At 40.2% G+C, this 23,124-nt stretch overlaps 1 protein-coding gene across 1 annotated transcript; it reads left to right on the forward strand.

Moving 5' to 3' along the window:
* Positions 1-627: 627 nt before the first annotated feature.
* Positions 628-2,055, forward strand: LOC127510218 (gastrula zinc finger protein XlCGF57.1-like). Its single transcript, XM_051889785.1, has one exon. The coding sequence runs from the start codon at positions 628-630 to the stop codon at positions 2,053-2,055; it is 1,428 nt and encodes a 475-aa protein (XP_051745745.1).
* Positions 2,056-23,124: the final 21,069 nt, after the last annotated feature.

Here is a 23,124-nt window from a genome sequence, read left to right on the forward strand (position 1 = left end):
TGAAACACACTGAAGATACTGAAGAACAAAGAGGTTGGTGTTTATTCTTCATTCATTCATGATGCTGAAAAACATTCATGATAGAAAGATTCAAACACTAATGCACATTTACATTCAGATTTACTGATAAAGTTTTTTTTTTTTTAGAGAAGTTGTTCATAGTTATATAGATTATTCTTCTTACAGTAACTTTGGTAAGAGGGTTGATGAACACTGTACAGTTTGTGTAAAAACTGAGACAATGGATTGAGATTATTTTCTTGTCCTTCCTGGATGTCACAATTTTAAGAAATTCTCTATTTTTTGAAAGGAGGAAAATAATGTCAGAAGTAACAGGGTTGAGTGAAACATGTAGGACACTAATAGTGCTGATATAAATGGTTAATTTAAAACCAGTTAAAGCCGCAGTTACTCTAGACTTTCAGCATGTTAAATTTCTACAGACACTGCAATGATCATGATATGATTTTTTTTTTAAATAAATTCAGCGAAAGTTTATAAAAGTTAACCTAAATGATCACAATATTTTAGGGCTCACTTTTGTATGTCCTTTCACTTCATGTTTCTCTCTTTACATTTTGATGCACTGAAAATGAAATTAATTATTTTTCTTTCATTTCAGACCTGATGGAAGAGAGCGAGGAGAGTGAAGAACTGAATGAAGTGGAGGAGGAACATCATGACAAACCTGGAGAAAAACCTTTGAGTCGCTCAAAGACTAAAAAGATATTATCAAAGAAAAGAAAAGCCAAGAAATCTTTCACCTGCACTCAGTGTGGGGAGAGTTTCACATACAAACACAGTCTTGAGCGACACATGAGGATCCACACTGGAGAAAGACCGTTCTCATGTGATCAGTGCGGGAAGAGTTTCATGCGATCATCATGCCTTAAAGTACACATGAGAATCCACACAGGAGAGAAGCCGTACTCATGTGATCAGTGTGGGAAGAGTTTCCCACAAAAGCCAAGTCTCCAGATTCACATGAGAGTTCACACTGGAGAGAAGCTGTTCTCATGTGATCAATGCGGGAAGAGATTCACACAGAAACCACATCTTAGGGGACACATGATGATCCACACAGGAAAGAAGCCGTATGCATGCGATCAATGTTGGAAGAGTTTCACACGATCATCACATCTTAAAGAACACATGTGGATCCACACGGGAGAGAAGCCGTTCACATGTGATCAATGTGGGAAGAGTTTTGTGCACGAAACTAGCCTTAAAGAACACATTATGATTCACACCGGAGAGAAGCCATTCATGTGTGATCAGTGTGAAAAGAGATTCTCAAACAAAAAAAGTCTTCACCTTCACATGAAAGTTCATACTAGAGAGAAGCCGTTCACATGTGATCAGTGCGGGAAGAGTTTCACACAAAAAACAAGTCTTGAACTTCACATGAGGATTCACACAGGAGATAAACCACACGCATGTGATCAGTGTGGAAAGAGTTTCTCACAATCATCAAGTCTTAAAGATCACATCAGAATCCACACTGGAGAGAAGCCGTTTGTGTGTGATCAATGTGGGAAGAGATTCACAAACAAAAAAAGTCTTGAGCTTCATATGAGGATCCACACTGGAGAGAAGCCGTTCACATGTGATCATTGTGGGAAGAGCTTCACACAATCATCAAACCTTAAGATTCACATGAGGATCCACACTGGAGAGAAGCCGTTCACATGTGATCAATGCGGCAAAACATTTATTGGGTCATCAGCCCTTAAGGCACACCTGACAGTTCATACGAAGGAGAAGCCACATTCATGTTCTGTGTGTGGAAAGAGTTTTTCACTACTGCAAAATTTGCATACACATCAGAAAATACACACTGGTGTGAGAGAGTACATGTGCTTCGAGTGTGAGAAGACTTTTGTTTCATCTGACCATTTAAAACAGCACCAGAGAATTCACACTGGAGAAAAACCGTACAAGTGTTCACACTGTGACAAGAGATTCAGTTGTTCATCACATCTGAAAGCACATGAGATGATCCACAGCAGAGAGAAGCTGCTCATGTGTGATCAGTGTGGAAAGAGTTTCATTTAAGTTTCTATTAAAAGTCACCTGAAGATACACATGAAGATCCATGCAGTGGAGAAACCACATCACCACAGTCTTAGATCAAGGTAAGTAGTTCATCTTTATGTGCTTAGAAACAAAGTCTCTTTGTCAAAATCATAGACCCGTAGGGTAAAATTTGGTACACTGATAGAGGGTAGTTTGAAATGTATCCATAGTAAATTTGGAGTCTCTAACTCAATCTCTCTAGCGCCACCAACTGTCCAAAATTACACTTATGTTTGTGCTAATAACTGAACCGTAATGGCTAGAAAATGAAAATCAAATCAGATCATCTTCAGTCCATGCTGGCAAAAAGTTATTAAAAGCCTTCTGATAATCTTAACAATTCTCAAATAACATACAAATAAATTTAATGTAGAGCACCCCAAATTGGACTCAAGGCAGTATCTCCGCAAAGCTTTATCATATTCATACCAAACTTGGTACATGTCATCGCAAGCAAAATAGCAAAAATGGCAATAACTTCTGAACGGTTTGTCCAGAAATCATGAAAGTGGTCTCGTCAGATTTCCTATAATTCCTATATCAGGCATTTTGAGTGTCAGCCATTTTGAATTTTGTGCTAAAATGCTGTATTTTATGAACGCATTAGTGTATCATTATGAAACTCTGTCTGGGTCATCAGCGTGATGCCCTGAAGGAGCCTGAGAAGTTTTAAGCCAGCGCCACCTAGTGGTAAAATCAAAGATTCAAATGCTTATAACTTTGGGTGTGGTTGACTTATTTTCACTCCTGAATCCTTACCGAGTCCAACAATACCAAACATGCTAGGTTTCGGCTTATGGTTTTTGTAATGTGATTTAGCACTTAAAAAAAAACTTTTGCAAATATCTTCGGAACCGTTAGTCCGATCGAGATAAAACCACCGTAGGAAACACGGAACCTTAGTTGGTTAACTAAATGTTAATGCCTAAATGTCAAAATTTTGATAGGAAGTGACAAAAAACAAAAAACAAAACAAAAAAAAAACAGTCATCCACGGGTCATTTTTTTATGTTCTCATATATATAAATGTCTTGACTCCAAAGCAAAATGAGATATTTTCACCAAATTTCACACACACATGTATGGGCTCACCCTGAGGACACATACAAAAAGTGGTGGGATTGTTACTCTTGGTGGCACAATAATTGAAAAAAACATTAAATTGCCAATAACTTCAACACAGTATTATGATATAAAATGCTATATTTTATGAATGCATTGGTGTACCATTATGAAACTCAGGATGTGCCATCGGCACTATGCTCTGAAGGTACACAATAGGTTTTGAGATAGCGCCTCAAATAACATTTGACAGCTGTGGTCAAATGTTATAATGACATTTTTAAAAATGCTAATAGCTTTATATAAATGTGGTGTATTGTAGTGTACTGGTCTTAATAGATTCCCTGGGTTATGCTGAGAACATTGATGCTAATTTTGCCATAGTCAGCCAAACTTCCTGTCCGCCATTTTGATTTTCTTTAAAATCATATTTTTTCTAACTACTTCTAGACTGTTGGTCCAATTTTCACCAAAATTGAATTGTATCATCTTCAGATCATGCCGGCAAAAAGTTTTCGTGTTGATGGACGAAACCGTATTCATTTACCACAGCAACAAATTAGAGGCTTGATGCCAAATTGACTTTTGAGGCTGTATCTCTGCAATGCTTTGACATATTGACACCAAACTTTGCGAGTGTCATTGTCACCTCACTCTGACCAAACCAGCTATTGGTCGAAAGTGATAAACCAGTAAAACTTTATTATTGACTGTAGATGTAAATGCTGCTTGCAGCTTTAATTATTATTATTATTATTATTATTATTATTATTTTGGCAGAAATACCAGAAAGCATCTGGAAGGAGAGGACAGCAAGAACACGAGTGATCCAGAACCTGCAGAATGAAACACACTGAAGATACTGAAGAACAAAGAGTGTTTATTCTTGGATTCCTTGTTCATTCATCATGCTGAAGAACATGGTGATGCTCACAAGATTTTCATTCTTTCATGACCAAGCTAGTTATTTCTAATACAAATAATCTTCATCACATTAAAATAGATCATAATCAACAAGATTTGATGGAATTGTTCAACAGCCATTTTAGTGATCATGACTTTGGGATTCACTTTTCATGTTTGTCTCTCATTTGAAATCTCTCATGATTTAATGTTTCTTTTAGACCTGAAGTATGTGATCAAGAAAGGAGAAAGAGAATCAGTTACCTGTCCTTAGTGTAAAAAAAGATTCAAATGTACAGGTGCTGGTCATATAATTAGAATATCATCAAAAAGTTGATTTATTTCTCTAATTCCATTCAAAAAGTGAAACTTGTATATTATATTCATTCATTACACACAGACTGATATATTTCAAATGTTTATTTCTTTTAATTTTGATGATTATAACTGACAACTAAGGAAAATCCCAAATTCAGTATCTCAGAAAATTAGAATAATGTGAAAAGATTCAATATTGAAGACACCTGGTGCCAAACTCTAATCAGCTAATTAACTCAAAACACCTGCAAAGGCCTTTAACCCTCTGGGGTCTGAGGATTTTCGGGGCCCTGGAGAAGTTTTGACATGCCCTGACATTTGTGCTTTTTTCAGTTTTCATAAACATATTAATGGAAAAAGTGTCATTACACTGTATTCAGCACAAACTAGGCTACCATAATATGTGAGGAACATGTATGTACATGTTTGTGTTTTTGAAGGAATAACGTTTATGCGTGGTTATTGAAAAAACAAAAAACTTAAGTCACTGAAATAAAGCCAAAAAATATATATTAAATCTGTGTTCACAAGACTTCTGGGTATTGGAGGTTGCAGACTAGAGTTTTTGCTTCAAAATGATGTAAAAATTATCCTGCATACTCGTTAATTTATAACAATATATTGATTTAGTTTTTGTAAGACACTTTTTGTCAAGAAACACAGTATGCGTGGAGGCGTGAATCATCATGAATAATGGGTGATTTACACCTGAGAAGACAAAAGAATCGCATAAAGAACCTCTAATGAGCTGCATATTAATGAGGCCTTTCAGTCAGGTAGGCTGTGAAAAAACCCTCTGTGATCATGTCTCAAGCTCATCATGGTGTATATCAAACATACAAAAAAACAGCAATACTGTGAAATATTATTACAATTTAAAATAATGGTATTCTATTATATACTTTAAAATATAATGTATTTCTGTGATGCAAAGCGTCTGAACATTCATGTTACCTCTATGGCATTGCATATAGTCTTTTAGCTTAAAAGCATGATAATCTTAACAATTCTCAAACGTAGAGCACCCCAAATTGGACTCAAGGCAGTATCCCCGGGTCGGGCCGATATTTCCCGCCACCATCCTCGGGCCGGGTCGGGTCGGGCCCTTGATAAAGCACGTCACGTGTCATGCGCAGTGTCTCGTCCACTCGCACTTGCAGTCTCGCACGCGTGACGCATCACACCTGCTGTGCGTGCTGTACTATTCAGTAGCTTAAGTGCAACATGGAGATTGAAGAAGCAAAGAAAAAAATTAAAACAGGAGAATTAACTTTGAGCAAGTTTGGAGGAAAATCGGAGGTATGGAAACATTTTAAACTAGTCGTGGGGAGTGACAACATATGTGTTGGCTTTGTCTCGTGCATTAAATGCGGCACGCTGCTCGCCTATGACAGCAAAAAAACGGGGACTTCCGACGATGAACAGACACATGAAGCAGGCTTGCCATGACAGAAATTATGATAGTAGTCAGCCTCAGCCTTCAATGTCCTCTTTTGTTACTTTTCCAAGCAATCCCCTGAGGGCGAGGCAAGCCATCACAGAGAAATGTGTTGAGTTTTGCTGCAGGGACATAAGGCCATTTTACGTTGTAAGTGGCCAGGGCTTTGAGAGGCTAGCTCAAGAATTAATCAATGTTGGTGCTACATATGGTCGTGTATTGGCCCAGTCCATTCTGCCTCACCATAGCACCGTTTCCAAGGCTTGCATAGAAAAGGCAGATGAGAGGAGGGAAGTTCTGGCACAGACGCTCAAAGATGCTCTGAAGAATGGAGACGTAGCGATGAGCACAGATATGTGGACTGATGACTACAGAAAGACAAGTTACATCGCAATAACGTGCCATTTTATCACCGACGACTATAATTTAGTTGGTAAAACTCTCACCACCGCACTGTTTCCCGTGGAAGATGCTAAAACGGGAAAAAATATCAGACGCGAGATAGTGGGCTTGCTGGTCAACAAATTTGGCCTCGACCCTAGCTCCCTCAACCGAATAGTGTGGGTAACAGATGAAGGCAGCAACATAATCAAAGCCCTGGAACCATATAGGAGGCTTTCTTGTCTCGATCACCTAATTAATACTGTCCTTCGCCACGGTCTGCATGCCGACGGACTGTCTGAAAACGCGCCGGATATAGGAGAGACCATATCTGCTGCGAAAGGACTTGTAAGATATCTAAAACAATCTGGCCTGGTTGCGCAATTGTCAAAGACAGTGCTACAGATGGGGGAGACGCGATTCAGCACAGTGTACCTCACACTCAAGTCAGTGCAAGACATATACTCAGAGCTACGGGAGAAACTGGAGAACCGCGGTGAGGTTGAGCGCATCGAAAATATTGCACCTGACTTATTGAGCTTTCTGGTCACATTTTTGGAGCCATTCTATAATGCCCAGAGAGAGTTGGAGGGCGACAAATATACAACCATAAACCTGGTCTGCCTCTGGCTTGAGAGACTGAAGAGACATTGCCAGCCCTCTCCCACCGACTCACCGCAGCAAGCATTTGTGCGCCAGAGACATGCCGAGTTCATTGTGCAAAAAATCAAGGTGAACATGCTGCACAAAGTTGCTCTTTTCCTCTGGCCCAAATTCAACAAATTGAGGATGATGTCTCCTGCAGAGATAGCTGAAGTACATGCTCACGTTCGCACCCTACTCTTGCCTGTGGAGGAAGATACTGCGGCGGCTCACAGTACTGGCTTCACACCACCAGCAGCCAGGCCCAGGAGAGACTCCGAATTTGCTGAGGGTGAACCAAGACAATGATAACGAACCAGATGAGGATGAAGTGGCTATCTACAATTCACAGAAGCATGCCATGGATGACGACCGGGACCTACTGAAATGGTGGAAAGTGAACGGATTGGTGTACCCAAAACTAGCCAGGCTGGCAAGATCCGTCCTCTGCATTCCAGCAAGCAGCAGCAGCAGCGAGCGGGTGTTCAGCGCAGCTGGCCGAACGATAGAGCAGAGCAGGACCGCTCTGAAACCAGAAACTGTGGACGCAATCTTGTTCTTGCATGACAACATGTAGAACCATGTAAGTAGGCTATAGCTTTGTGATTAATATGGTATTATATAATGATTACATATATAGCAGGCAGCCTTGCTTGGCCTAATCAATTTCTCACACTTCATCTACAGGCTCATACACAGGCAGGAGGCTACCAGAATGGAGCAGCGTTTTTGCACTATAGGCCTACGTTTTATAATAGGCTTTACAAATATTTATTTTGTTTAAAAAATATTATATGTTCTAAAACATTGTTTAATTATATTAAAGTAGTAGGCCTATAGTCTTAGGCCATCATTTTCTGTTTTCATCATTGTTCACGGTTTATTTTTTATTTATTTTTTTTTTTTACGTTTCTTCATTCGGAATTTCAGATCCATTTACGATCCATTCAATTATTTCTGAATAAACAAACAACGCAGTTTACATGCTTCTTCCTTGTCGTATTATTCATTAAGATAATAATTAATAAATGCACGCACAATTATGAATTTGATAAATGTTACAGATATGTTTTACTATGCACAAACAACTTACATGTGCAAAATTCAGAATTAAATGAAGGTGTTGCAATTTGTACAAAAAGAGAGTCTGTAGTAGCCTACGTGTTTTAGCCATTAAATAAGCACATTTAGTTTCAAGTTTAAGTTTTGTTTTGAAGAAAGATTTTCTTTAAAATGAATTTCGTTTAGTATAAATTGTATCTTAATTTTAATACTTTTTTCATCAACCAATTGCCTGGATTTAATACAAAAAAAAACTTTATAGCAGACAATATAATAATGACATGGAGGCGCCGGCGCCCCGCGGTCACACTTACGCCATTTGAAACTCGTAACACACGCTGTCACCGAATTTACAAATGCTTGTATCTTGCTTGTTGCTCACACACATATTATGTTGAAATAACAATATGTTGAAGTAACATTATTAATAATAATTAATCTTTAAGAATATTTGATTGAATGCTGTGCTTGTTCAATTTAATAAAATTAAAACTTTAATTATGATAATTAAAATAATTGAATATTTAATGAGTGGCCAATTTTTGCTCATTTATTAATAGTATTTATATAATATATATATAACTGCGCAGCTCCCCCCTGTAGCCTAAATGATCTAGCACAGCAGCACCTGCATTAAAAAAAAAATCTGGCGCCGCCCCTGGTTATAACGGCCCACATATTAAAAATGGTCGGGTTTAAATCGGGCTCGGGCTCATAATTACAGTGAACGTGTCGGGCCGGGCCGGGCTCGGACACAACGTGCTCGGGCTCGGGTAGGGTCGGGCTTGATTTGTTGGGCCCGATCTAAGCTCTAATGAGTAGTGAATAACTATATTACAGTACATATGAATATGTAGTGAAAAACAACAAAGAGACTGTCTAAACATTTTAATAATGTATTGATAATGTTTTCTGTTTCTGGCAGCAGATTATAAGGCCACGATGCTGATTGATTCGTCATCTCCTCAGGAGTGGACGCGCGTCATGCGCCTATGCATATGTTTCATATGAATTACATAATCTGAGAATATTTATTTTCCATTTTAATTGGTTCGTTTAAAAGTACTCATTTCAAGCTTTTTATAGGTATATTTCTCGTATCTGTGAGGCTATAGCTTTACGCTAATTTTCGGCTCATGTTTTTATTGTGTGCTCAAGTTCAGAGACCGAGACGACCCGCGAATCCTGATTGTTTTCATTATTTTACAAAAGCACAACGTTTTACTGTTATTGTGAGTTTACAGAAATAAAAATAGATCCTTTACAGTTTGCATTACTCTTATCTGTATGACCAAAATGACGGAGTATTTTAAGTTAAATGCAAGTGATCGCACCGGCGCCTCCATGTCATGCAATAAGCGCGGTTAGCAGACTATTAGGGGCCGGGGCAGCCCTAGTAATATGCATATAATTGTGGAATAATTACTATAATATATTACCAATGATATGATGAGCTGGCTGCTGCAACAGCTAAGGATCCCGCTGCAGGTGTTTCAAACGCAGCAACGATATTAGCCGATGCTAGCTGGCAGTCCTTCTCCTCCTGCTGTGGATCTTGTCTTTGACAGGATGAAGATTCAGCAGCCTTGAAATATCCAGTCAATTTGGGAATTTTTTTTAGTATGTCTTTGTCACGTTGTTCTTTTAATTTCTGTATTTTACGTTTTTGCGCTCCACTGTCGTATTTTCGTTCCGACATTTTGCTGCTATGCCATCTAGCAATAGCAGTGACGTAAAGGAAAATTATGAACATGATTTGGCCAGCAGCTGATTGGACAGTTGTGACCCACTTTGTCACATCTATCCAATCACCTGCTTATTTTTTTTTTTATGTTTCTTTTGGGCCAATGAGTGTCTTTTTTTATTTGCGCTTAAGTAAATAAAAAAAATAAAAAATAAATAAATATATATATATATATATTCTGGCCAATCCGGGGCCCCTTCACACCTGGGGCCCCTAGGCTGCAGCCTAGGTAAGCCTGTGCGTTAATCCGCGCCTGGGTGTTCCCACTCATCAGCAAACTGCTGCTCAGAAAGCACTTCAGAGCCAGAGGTCAGAGGTCACGCCACACACACCTGATTCACATTCACTCCTCCTGTCTCCATTAGTGGACTGTTATGAGTATAGTACAGTAAAACATTGTGTGTTTTCATTATTCCTCTGAGATGGAGCTTATTTGGTGTATTTATTTGAGACAGGTTTTTTTTTTTTTTTTTTCGGCTCCTGAAGTCTCTCCTGAAGCTCCGCTGGAGTTCCGGCTCTTATCCAGACAGGAGACTGAATGGGGAACTGTTAAAATGACCTTTGAGGTCAAAGGTGAGACTTCAGCCTTTATCATGAACCTAATGGGAATGATGTCTGCTGGATGTTTGTTAAATTTAATAATGACTGTTGATAACTTCATTCTTCAAAGCCAATTTTTTAATTATAAAACTGCTTTTAGTTGAAAAAAGTTTTATAGTTATTTGAAATATATGTATATATTTTATTTATTTATAAATAATTATAAAACTATACACTGCCCTGACAAAAAAAAGTCACTGTTTGGATTTTAATAGGCAAATGCTTAAGAGTCTGTTATTGGATCATTATTACAGTGATTATTATGTTTCTAGCATGTTATATGTTTGGCAACAGTTCTTTTAACCCTAAAACATGGAGTGTGTAGCTTTGTGACAATGTCAAGATTAATCACAGTTAACATTAAGAAAGAAAGAAAGAAAGAAAGAAAAAAAAGAGAGCATGAAGAATCATTTTCACACGTGAATTGGCAACTCTGAGCCCTGACCTTAAGTTTTTGGGATGTGCTGGAGTAGACTTTACAGAGTGCTCACCTCTTGCATTGTCAATACAAGATCTTGACCAAAAATTGATGCACCTCTTGATGAAATAAATGCTGTGATGTTGTTTTCATCAAGCGATGGATATACAGGGGCGGCGTTAGGGCTGGGCTAAGGGGGCTTAAGCCCCAAAAGTTTTGTTACCTTGTTTTTCTTATAGAGCTTAACAATTAATCAGAAAGATAAGTGTGAATACGATTACAGCTTCTGTGATTACCTAATCATGAAAAATGCATATTACAGCTTTATATATATATATATATATATATATATATATATATATATATATATATATGTAACCCTCTTCGTTGGTGTGCTCCCCCAAATGTCTCTGCGTTGTGTGATATACTGGGTGTAAGAGGAGGACACCAAGACCGTCGTTGTGTCACAGCAGTGAAGCTTTCTTTTTATTGGTCTCGTACACATCAGCCACTTGTCACAAAGGAAGAGCATTGTGTTAATTCCAAATTAACATCAAAACATTATATATCAAATTACAACAGGCAGCAAAATAGCTGTAGCTGCAGCCAATCACATGGTTGCAAACTAAGGAAAAATAAACAACAACATACAAAAAACTAAAGATAGATGTAAAATATATGCAAAATACAAATGATACAAACCTCAAAATACACAAATAAACCTTGAACACAATACAATATAAGGAAAAATATACTCCACCACATGGAATTTACAACATATGAAATAATATCAGAAATACGAAACCATCCATCAAAAATAACTGCACATATACGTTAGTAAACCTCTCTAACAACAATATATCTCTTTATATAACACGGATGGTCAAAATAATCATATACATTTATAAGATAACAAAGAGCAGGGAAGACCCTCCTTACCTTGTCACAAAGGAAGAGCATTGTGACCAACAACAGCTCCACCCATGTAAAGAGGGCACAATCAAACAATGAAACACAGCTCCCCCCTACTGCTGGAAGAATATATTACATCTTCCCCACATCCACCCCCTCTTTAAATGATGCCGTCCCAGTCATCACAAAACCAACAACATTAAATCAATTTAAATCTTAAGATTCTCTTTGAAGTGTTTGTGTGGGGTGTGTGTGTTTAAATGCATTGCTCAGGCAGAACTTCTTCTTCGCTTTAGCCTTTTCCCACACTTCCCTTCCTCTCTCTACCTTCTCCTTGTCACTTTCACTTTGGACGACATGTATCTCCAAGGAGAGTCTATCTGGTGGGCGCCTTTTCCGCTCAGGATATCTCCTCTTTGGCTGGTCAGGATTTGAGACTTCCAACTGTGTTTGCTCCTTATCCACTTCCTTTTCACTCACATTCTCTTTCAACTGACTCTCATCCAGTTCACACTCTTTGCCCACAACATCTGGCAATTCCACACTCGTACACTGTGTTATAGTGCCACTGTCCCCACTCTCACTTGTCTCCACTCTCACTTCCTCTTCTCCCTCAGAAACACTTGAGTCCATTTTGGACACTTCCTCCATGTCTGACTCTTCTCGGCCTAGGTACCTGGAACCCACCGGGAAAAACATACACTGGGACAGAAGATTGCGGTGGATGACTCTTTCCCTGCCACCATCTTCCGGACGAACCACATACACTGGAATTCCTGCCTGTTTCTTTACCACCACATATGGACATGGTTCCCACCTATCAGCCAGCTTCTGTTTCCCCTCGACATAACAAACCTTCACCATCACTCTGTCACCAGGTTGGAACATGTGGCTTTTGGCTTTCTTGTCATAGTGCTTTTTCTGAAGGTCTTTAGCATGCCTCGACATTCTGTCTGCTTCATCATAAGCATAGGTCAAGCACTCACGCAGCGTCTGCACATATTCACTGTACTCACATGGCTCCTTTGCTGTTGACAGGCCAAAAAGGAGATCAACAGGTAGTCGTGGATGTCTGCCATACATCAAGAAGTATGGGGAGAAACCAGTCGAATCGTGTTGAGTGCAGTTGTAAGCATGTGTCAGTGCGTCGATGTATTCATGCCACCTGGGCTTCTGATCAGGATCAAGAGTACCCAACATATTCATTAGAGTCCTGTTAAATCTCTCTGTGGTCCCATTGCCCTGTGGGTGGTAGGGGCTGGTATGAGTTCTTGTGATTCCTGTCAGCTTACATAACTCCTTCACCACTGTACTCTCGAAATTTCTGCCCTGATCTGCATGGAGTCTTGCTGGGAACCCAAACCGACAGAAGAAATTCTTCCACAGCACCTTTGCCACAGTGACGGCCTTCTGGTCTTTTGTGGGGTAAGCCTGGGCGAATCTTGAGAAATGATCAGTGACCACCAGGACATTCTCTATTCCTCCCTTAGACTTCTCCAGGACAAGGAAATCCATGCAGATGAGTTCCATAGGGGCATTAGTGTGAATGCTCACCAGAGGAGCTCTATTTCCAGCTGTTGGAGTTTTTCTCAGACAACATCTTTCACACTGCTCGCACCAGGACTTTATTTCACAATGCATTCTTGGCCAAAAGAATCGTTCCCGGAACAGATTCAAGGTACGCTCAAATCCCAAATGACCAGAGTTGTCATGAAGACTTGTTTTAGCCAGAAGTCGCATTTTCTCTGGCAAGACCAGCTGAGCAATGGACCGTCCCAGAACATCCTTAACATGCCTGTAAAGAATTCCGTCTTTAACCACCAGCCTCCTCCACTCTTTTAAGAGAAGCAGAGCATCTTTTCCTTTCTCCAACCTTTCTCCACGTCTTGGCTTTCTGTTTAGTGTCTTGTAGTGCATAACTGGCCCAATGACAGGGTCCTCTTTTTGGCATCCTCTGATCTCCAGCTTTGTCATTGCAGGCAGCGCATCAGTACCTGCTCCATCAAATGGATCGGCTGACTTTTCAACCCGGTCCAGAAACTCTCCCTCTTTGCATTCAACAGTTCTCTTCCCTGGATCACTAACATCTACTTCCTTCCTTCCTGACTCAACTTCACAGTACTGGTCTCGCTTTGTGGGAGAAATCCACTGTGGGCAAGACTGAAGAGTTTTTGTGACCTCTTGACTCGACATCCTTGAGAGTGCGTCGGCATTAGAGTTGGATTTCCCTTGCCTATACTCGATGTCGAAGTCAAACATGGCAAGCTGTGACACCCAACGCTGACCTGTGGCATCCAACTTTGCGGTACTCATCACATATTTAAGTGGGTTGTTGTCAGTCAGCACAGAAAACTTATGCCCATAGAGGTGGTCATAGAATTTATCCGTAACAGCCCACTTTAGAGCCAAAAACTCTAACTTGTGTGCGGGGTAACGGGTTTCAGGTGGTCTCAAACCTCGGCTTGCATAAGCAATTACTTTTTCCACACCATCTTGAACTTGCGCAAGGACCGCTCCAAGACCCTCACCAGAAGCATCCGTTTGCAGTACAAATGGTAAGTTGAAGTTGGGGTAGCCCAGGATTGGCGCTGTAGTCAATCTCTCCTTCAGTGCTTCAAATGCCTTCTCACATTCATCTGACCACTCAAAAGGCTTTGCAGGTCCAGATGTTCCTTTTACACCTCTTTTCTTTTTCTTAGGGTCTCCAGAGGTAAGCTGATACAGAGGTGCTGCCAGTGATGCATAGCCCTCGATGAAACGCCTATAGTACCCCGTAAAGCCAAGAAACTTCAACACTTCCTTTGCACTCGACGGCCGCTTCCAATCTCTGACTAGGCTTATCTTCTCAGGATCTGTATGAATACCTTCCGAGGACACCACGTGGCCCAGGTATTGAACTTCTTTCCTCAGTAGCCTGCACTTTTGAGGCTTCAGCTTCAAACCATGTTTACGGAGCCGGCTGAACACCACTTCCAACCGCTCAAGGTGCTCTTCAAAAGTCCTAGAGAAGATAATTATGTCGTCAAGGTAGATAAGGAGGCTCTCAAAGTTCAGATCACCAAAGCAACAGGTCATCAATCTTTGGAAGGTCGATGGGGCATTCTGCAGACCAAACGGCATCCTGTTGGCCTCATATAACCCCATGGGCGTGCTGAAAGCGGTCTTGGGCTTGTCGTGTTCAGCCACCTCAACTTGCCAATAACCAGATGTAAGATCAAGAGTAGAGAAGAACCTTGCCTGTCCCAATGCCTCCAATGCATCCTCTATTCTTGGTAGCGGAAAAGCGTCTCTGGTGCTGCAGGAATTCAGTTTCCTGTAGTCCACGCAGATCCTCAAGGAACCATCTTTTTTGGATACAACAACGATGGGGGATGCATAAGAGCTTTTGCTTGGACGAATAACTCCAGCTTCTTCCATCTGGGATAAGGCCTTCCGTACATCCTGGTACTGAGACGGGGGTATTTTCCGATAAGGGAGGCGAAAAGGTTTTGGGTCTACCAGAGGTATCTCATGTTGCACGGTGGTAGTATGGCCATAGTCCATGGAGTGTTTGGAGAAGACATCAGCATTTCTCCTTAACAAATCCCGGAGCAACGTCAACTGCTCCTCACCTTCCACTGCTGCAGCACTAAGGTCAACTCCACACGTCATACCATTAACAGACTCAACACTGGTAGTCTGCTGTTGACTTTGACATGATGGTATCACTGAATTCCCGCACTGATTCGGATGCATGAACTGGTTCTGGCATGGCATTTGGCACTTGTCTCCCTCTTCAACAACATTCTGGATCAGGAAAGCATCTGCAAGCAGGACCCTTGGATGGACAATCACATCTTTCTCAGACAGGTTCAAGAGACGGACGGGAACACAGCCTTTTTCCACATTAGCGAGCAGCTTGGCAACCATAAGGCCTTCTGGTACCCTTTTGGAGGACTGGCTCTCCACCAGAACTGTGTACTGTGTTCTCTTTGGCCCACCCATCACTCTGCCAATAACATCCTGCTCCTTGCCAGCTGGTATTCTTATTCTGTGACCAGCATACTGTACATGACCCACTTTACCTTTAGCCCCATCTGGTTCACTTTTACTCACAGCCACTAGGGCGGAGTGCCACTCAGGATTAGTCAACTTTACTTTGGCCAGATATTTTCTGCCGTATGACGCTTGGAGGTCATTTCTGGAAACCCTTATTACATTAGTCCCAATGAGCAATGGAACACAGGATCGGTACTCTGTTACAGGGACAACGAAAGCAGGAACATTTGAGTAGACCCTTCCCAGAAACTTGAGGTTGATATAAAGCACACCAACATGAGATACAGGTTGGCCAGCGGCACCTTCAATGGGGATATCTGATGGCTGCAATTCCTGAGTACATAGGATAGGATGTCGTCGCCAGAACTCATCAGTAATTGTGGTTACTTGAGAGCCAGAGTCAATGAGAGCCTTACACATCTCTCCATTCACTTCAACCACCCCTTCACTACAAGGACCTACCAGTGGGGTATCAGCTGGTTTAGACTTGGCCGTTTCATGTTGCTGGGGACACTGTTGCATGCCTGTGGTTGCCCCGGTAACCACAGGCCCTACGCATTTAAATCCTGCCTGGTCTCTGCTCCATTTTCAGCTTGGGCTGCCTCATCGGTCATCATTGTCCTACACAGACGTGCAATGTGTCCCGGTTTTCCACAGCGATAGCACACTACGCCCCTTACTGCAGTATCACTACTCCCTTGAGATCTCTGGGTCTGAGGAAGCACAGTCCGTGGTGATGCTCCAACTCTAGCCTCCAGCTGTGTCAACCTATTGATCTGATCCTCTTGGCTGCTCACCAGTTTCTTTACCATGGCTGTGAGTTCAGTAAGATCTGTGTTCTGTCTATTTCCTTTCTCTGTTCTCGGCTTTTCGTCAGTCTGATTGCCACTCGTTGTCGTAAACTGAGCCTGGGCGTACGTCTTTTTGGCCCTTGGCTGTGTCTGAAACTTCCTTGTCTCCCTTGCAAGGTTACGAAGCTCCGTTTGAAGTTCACGAAAACATAAAAGTCTAGGCTTCATCGGTGCTATTCTGTGATAAACCTCTTCGTCACTCAAACCTCTAATGAACTGACGAGTCAATTTACTGTCTCTGTCTGGGAAAGGTTGGCCTCCATACTGCGCCTCTTCCACTGAACGTAAACTGGCCTCCAGAGCAATGGCATATGAACATGCTGATTCGCCAGGGCGCTGGTATCTCTCATAGAAATCAGCTAATGGGTCCAGAGATGTTTGCATATCACTATATTCAGCTCGTAGTTCCTCAAAGGCTCTGCCAGTAGTCTGCTCATTAGGAGGGAGATTCAGAACTAGTCTCCTGGCTTCACCACTCAAATGTCGCACTACAGTAGCAAAGGACAGATTTTCAGGCATTCCTCCAGCATCAAGGAGATACTGCATGTCTCGAATCCAGTCTTCAATAAGTATTCTGCAATCAGGACCACCACTGAACATTTGCACATTTCGAACTTGATGTGTCTGTGTAAAGCTGGGTTGTGGCGTAGTCATTGCAGAGGAAAGAATGTTTGCATCTCTCTGATAAGCAACATATGGAGGTGCAGTCTGGGATTGATGCACTGAACTGGGTTGTTGTGCATACATATGTGAACCAGGATGCACTGGCATTGTCATAGTAGCATACACAGGAGTAGAGGAGGATGACACAATGGCACAGTTTGAATGTAAGTTGTGCTGCCGATCATTGGAAGTTTGTTGCACTTGAATGGGGTCTGTTTTGTGAGGATAGCTGGTTCCAGACAAGACAGGAGGTGCTGGGGGCAGGAGTGAGTCAGGTGGCTTTGAGTACATGGCATCTGGCACATCATAGCAGAAGGATGGAGGAACTTGAACGGTCGTTGGATGACCAGGCAAATTGGCTTGGGGTGAAACAGCCATTGCAGCAGGAGAGTGCAAGCCACATGGAGAAGTGTACATACTGGATGCCTGGATCATACCTGGATAAGCAGAAATGTGAGCTTTAGGTGGCACAGTCAATGGTGGCGGCAGGTATGGGTCATTTGGAGAAGGAGACATGTCAGTTGGCATTCTGTTGGCCATGTTTGGTGAAGCCTGAATGGTAGTTACATTGTCATGCACGTTAGTTCGGGATGAAACAGTCGGCACATTAGATGGGTGTGTGTTAACTATAGACAGGTGCAAGGTGGTTGGAAGTCCATAGAAGGGGTTATCTGGGGCTTGGGCATGAGCTGAGGGCTGATATTGCGCAGAAGCGCTGGAGCAGGTGCCCGACTGGTGCCAGCTCACTGCTGAGGGAGGCACATTCTCTGTGTGTGTCGTTAGCTGCGCCGTCTTTGGCCTGACAGACTTTTGGGGGTTATCAGCTGGCTGGGATGCAGTTTCAATACTCACATCGACAGGCATGCTTATTTCATACTGTTGGATTTTGTCCTGCTTTACTGATAACCATGGGGTGGCCTGGAAGGGCTGCCGTAGTGGTACTTGGGGACGGGAAAGTGGTCGATGAGGGGTGGTTTCAGGGAGCCTCTGCATTTTTCTTCCACTTCTTTGACTCTTCTTGCCTGTGCAGCACACAATGTGTATGTAGTGTGCAATACACTATATGTAGTGTTTGCAAATGTAAATATGAAAAATGTAGAAAAGTGCAAGTTAACGCAGTAAGTAAATGTGTTGTGTATTTCTTATGTTTCCTATATTCACAAAGCACTTTATCAAGAATGAAGGCAAATAAAAAATAAAAAAAAATTAGCCCACTTTAAGAGCTTTAAATCCACCCAAAAAATAATCAGTTGCACACAAAAAAAAAAATGATATAGTATATAAAACTATAAATCACAAATTTGTAACTCAAATCAACAAATTAACACTCTTATAGAACAATATCAAAAGTTCAGAGACAGGGGAAAAAAAAAAAAAAAAAACTTAAGCAAAACTCAGTTCAGTCCAACAATATATTTAACACTGCCACTTTAAGACAAAAGAAAGGTGGAATACTGTTTTTTTTTTTTTTTCTTTTTTCTCTCTTTTGCTTTTTTTTTTCTCTTCTTTAGCTTCCTTCTTTCTTTCTTTCGCTTTTTTTTTTTTTTCTCTTTTTTAATTCCACTCTTCTCACAATATTTATTTATCAGAAAGCTTACTTCCGTAGAAACCAACGATCCGGGTCACGGCACCAAAGATGTAACCCTCTTCGTTGGTGTGCTCCCCCAAATGTCTCTGCGTTGTGTGATATACTGGGTGTAAGAGGAGGACACCAAGACCGTCGTTGTGTCACAGCAGTGAAGCTTTCTTTTTATTGGTCTCGTACACATCAGCCACTTGTCACAAAGGAAGAGCATTGTGTTAATTCCAAATTAACATCAAAACATTATATATCAAATTACAACAGGCAGCAAAATAGCTGTAGCTGCAGCCAATCACATGGTTGCAAACTAAGGAAAAATAAACAACAACATACAAAAAACTAAAGATAGATGTAAAATATATGCAAAATACAAATGATACAAACCTCAAAATACACAAATAAACCTTGAACACAATACAATATAAGGAAAAATATACTCCACCACATGGAATTTACAACATATGAAATAATATCAGAAATACGAAACCATCCATCAAAAATAACTGCACATATACGTTAGTAAACCTCTCTAACAACAATATATCTCTTTATATAACACGGATGGTCAAAATAATCATATACATTTATAAGATAACAAAGAGCAGGGAAGACCCTCCTTACCTTGTCACAAAGGAAGAGCATTGTGACCAACAACAGCTCCACCCATGTAAAGAGGGCACAATCAAACAATGAAACACAGCTCCCCCCTACTGCTGGAAGAATATATTACATCTTCCCCACATATATATATATATATATGGGTGGTTCTGCAACTACAGGCACTACAGGGTCCCTGTAGTGAAATTTAAGGTTTATGTTAAAATTTGTCATCTAAAGCTTCATAAATATGAACAGTGTCATTACACACCTTGACTTAAAAAATAATAATAATAATATGATTTAATGAAAAATTATGAAGCATTTATAGGTCCAAACTCTATTTTTGCTCATGTCCACACCTGTGGTTTCAATGCAGAGATGCGTAAAATTAGTGTGTATGCGTAATTCTTTTACAATATGACATTATTTCAAATGAATTAGTTTCATATAAATGTTACTTTACACCATCTTAAAGTTCTTTTTTTGTTTACTCATCATTTATATGATTTTTTTTTTTTCATCTAAATACACCTGTCCCACACTTTTGAGTCCTTACTGCAACACTGAAAAAAAAGACTCTTAATATGACATTTGTTCAAAGCCAAACAAATCTAGTTTCTATGAAAACAGAAATTAGCATATGAGCACATGTCTTACAGATTGGGCCATTAGGTCACTCACAAGATCAAGAAAACTAAAATAAAGATCATCTTTTCTTCATAAGTATTTATTATTATGTGCCCTTACAATTCAGCTTAGTAATTGTGTATTTTGAACTACATTTTAAAAATGAATTTATATTACTGTTGAATACATGTATATGTGGTGCTAAAACTGATGTAGCAGCTAGCTGTATCTTGCTAGCTGCCAGTTATCAGCAATATTAGCAAAAAATTTCATTTCCGCAACACGTCTTTGCCGCAGATTTTTTAGGTGTTGCAGTAAAGACCTTGCGTTGCGGTAGAGATGACAGAAATGCAGAGATGTAATGAGAAAAGACCCTGAGAGATATTAATAGTTATGGAAAAAGAGCATTAAAAAAAGAGCAGATAAACTCAGAAAAGAAACCAGAGGACAAAACAAAATACTGAAGGCCTCAAATTAGTTTGTTGTTATAATATGTTCAAAATATCATAAAATCCCCAAATTTTAAATTATTTTTTAATATCTGTATTTACAAAAATGGACAAATCTTGAAAGTAACTATGTAAATGTATTACATTTTTATAGAAATTAAAAAAGAAAAGTATAAAATTACTGTTATTGTAATGTTGCGGTAAGGACATTATGTAGGAAGAAGAGATGAAAACCATAAACAATAAACATGTTCCAGATTAAAATCTTAATGTCTACATTCAATTTTGTGCACATTTTTATATGTATTACAGACTGTGATGGTTAAAATTGAAATTCATAGAGGTTGTTTTTTTTGTTTTTTTTTAAATTGGGAGAGTCAGAAATGTTCATAGTTCGTAGTTGTAGAAACACCCATTTATTTATATATACATATACAAACCCAGTTCAAAAAAGTTTGGACATTGTACAAATTGTGAATAAAAAAGGAATGCAATGATGTGGAAGTTTCAAATTTCAATATTTTATTCAGAATACAACATAGATGACATATCAAATGTTTAAACTGAGAAAATGTATCATTTTAATGGAAAAATAAGTTGATATTAAATTTCATGGCATCAACACATCTCAAAAAAGTTGTGACAAGGCCATGTTTACCACTGTGTGGCATCCCTTTTTCTTTTTATAACAGTCTGCAAACGTCTGGGGACTGAGGAGACAAGTTGCTCAAGTTTAGGAATAGGAATGTTGTCCCATTCTTGTCTAATACAGGCTTCTAGTTGCTCAACTGTCTTAGGTCTTCTTTGTCGCATCTTCCTCTTTATGATGCGCCAAATGTTTTCTATGGGTGAAAGATCTGGACTGCAGGCTGGCCATTTCAGTACCCCGATCCTTCTTCTACGCAGCCATGATGTTGTAATTGATGCAGTATGTGGTCTGGCATTGTCATGTTGGAAAATGCAAGGTCTTCCCTGAAAGAGACGACATCTGGATGGGAGCATATGTTGTTCTAGAACTTGGATATACCTTTCAGCATTGATGGTGCCTTTCCAGATGTGTAAGCTGCCCATGCCACACGCACTCATGCAACCCCATACCATCAGAGATGCAGGCTTCTGAACTGAGCGCTGATAACAACTTGGGTTGTCCTTGTCCTCTTTAGTCTGGATGACATGGCGTCCCAGTTTTCCAAAAAGAACTTCAAATTTTGATTCGTCTGACCACAGTCCATCTTAAATGAGCCTTGGCCCAGAGAAAACGCCTGCACTTCTGGATCATGTTTAGATATGGCTTCTTTTTTGACCTATAGAGTTTTAGCCAGCAACGGCGAATGGCACAGTGGATTGTGTTCACCGACAATGTTTTCTGGAAGTATTCCTGAGCCCATGTTGTGATTTCCATTACAGTAGCATTCCTGTATGTGATGCAGTGCCGTCTAAGGGCCCAAAGATCACGGGCATCCAGTATGGTTTTCCGGCCTTGACCCTTATGCACAGAGATTGTTCCAGATTCTCTGAATCTTTGGATGATATTATGCACTGTAGATGATGATAACTTCAAACTCTTTGCAATTTTTCTCTGAGAAACTCCTTTCTGATATTGCTCCACTATTTTTCGCCGCAGCATTGGGGGAATTGGTGATCCTTTGCCCATCTTGACTTCTGAGAGACACTGCCACTCTGAGAGGCTCTTTTTATACCCAATCATGTTGCCAATTGACCTAATAAGTTGCAAATTGGTCCACCAGCTGTTCCTTATATGTACATTTAAAATTTCCAGCCTCTTATTGCTACCTGTCCCAACTTTTTTGGAATGTGTAGCTCTCATGAAATCCAAAATGAGCCAATATTTGGCATGACATTTCAAAATGTCTCACTTTCAACGTTTGATATGTTATCTATATTCTATTGTGAATAAAATATAAGTTTATGAGATTTGTAAATTATTGCATTCCTTTTTTATTCACAATTTGTGCAGTGTCCCAACTTTTTTGGAATCGGGTTTGTATATGTGTGTATGTGTGTGTGTGTGTGTGTGTGTGTACATGCACATATGTATTCGCTATATATATGCATGTTTGTCTATCTAGCTCTCTGTCTGTCTGTGTCACACTTAGACTTGTGTAAACGAACACACAGATGAAGGTGAGCAGGCAGTCTTTAATAAATCCACAGGTAAATCCACACACAGAGAACAGCAATCCAATACAACTGTACAATAGACGAGACCCGACAGCAATGAAAGGAAACAAATGAAGTACACAGGCAAACAAGGATAACTGATCACATACACCTGAACTGAATGACGAATCAAATGAGAACTATGAAAAAACAAACTCTACTCGGGAAAACTTGAGACTGTCACAGTCTATCTATCTATCTATCTATCTATCTGTCTGTCTGTCTGTCTAAATATTTATCTTGGTTTTACAGAATAAAATGAAATAATCAGCAGCATTCGATAATCCAGTCATTGTGTTTGACTCGTTTAGTTCAGAGTCACAAACACAATCTCTGTGTTTATTAATCACGAATAATCTCAAAGGTATTTAAAGTCTAATGTTGTTCTCACTCAGGTCCGAGTCTCATGTCTCTGTTCATGCGTCCTCAAGCCGGCGCATCTCTGAGTGGCTGGTCATTCGGTGACAGAACGCCACAGTTCAATCTCAGCGAAGGGTATTTCATATCTTACTCTCACGGTCTTGACGCTCCAGCCTGGAGCTTCTGGTTTGAGATCCAGGTGGGTTTGAGCTCAAGT

This window comes from Ctenopharyngodon idella, chromosome 3 (assembly GCF_019924925.1).
Source record: "Ctenopharyngodon idella isolate HZGC_01 chromosome 3, HZGC01, whole genome shotgun sequence".
NCBI lineage: Eukaryota > Metazoa > Chordata > Actinopteri > Cypriniformes > Xenocyprididae > Ctenopharyngodon > Ctenopharyngodon idella.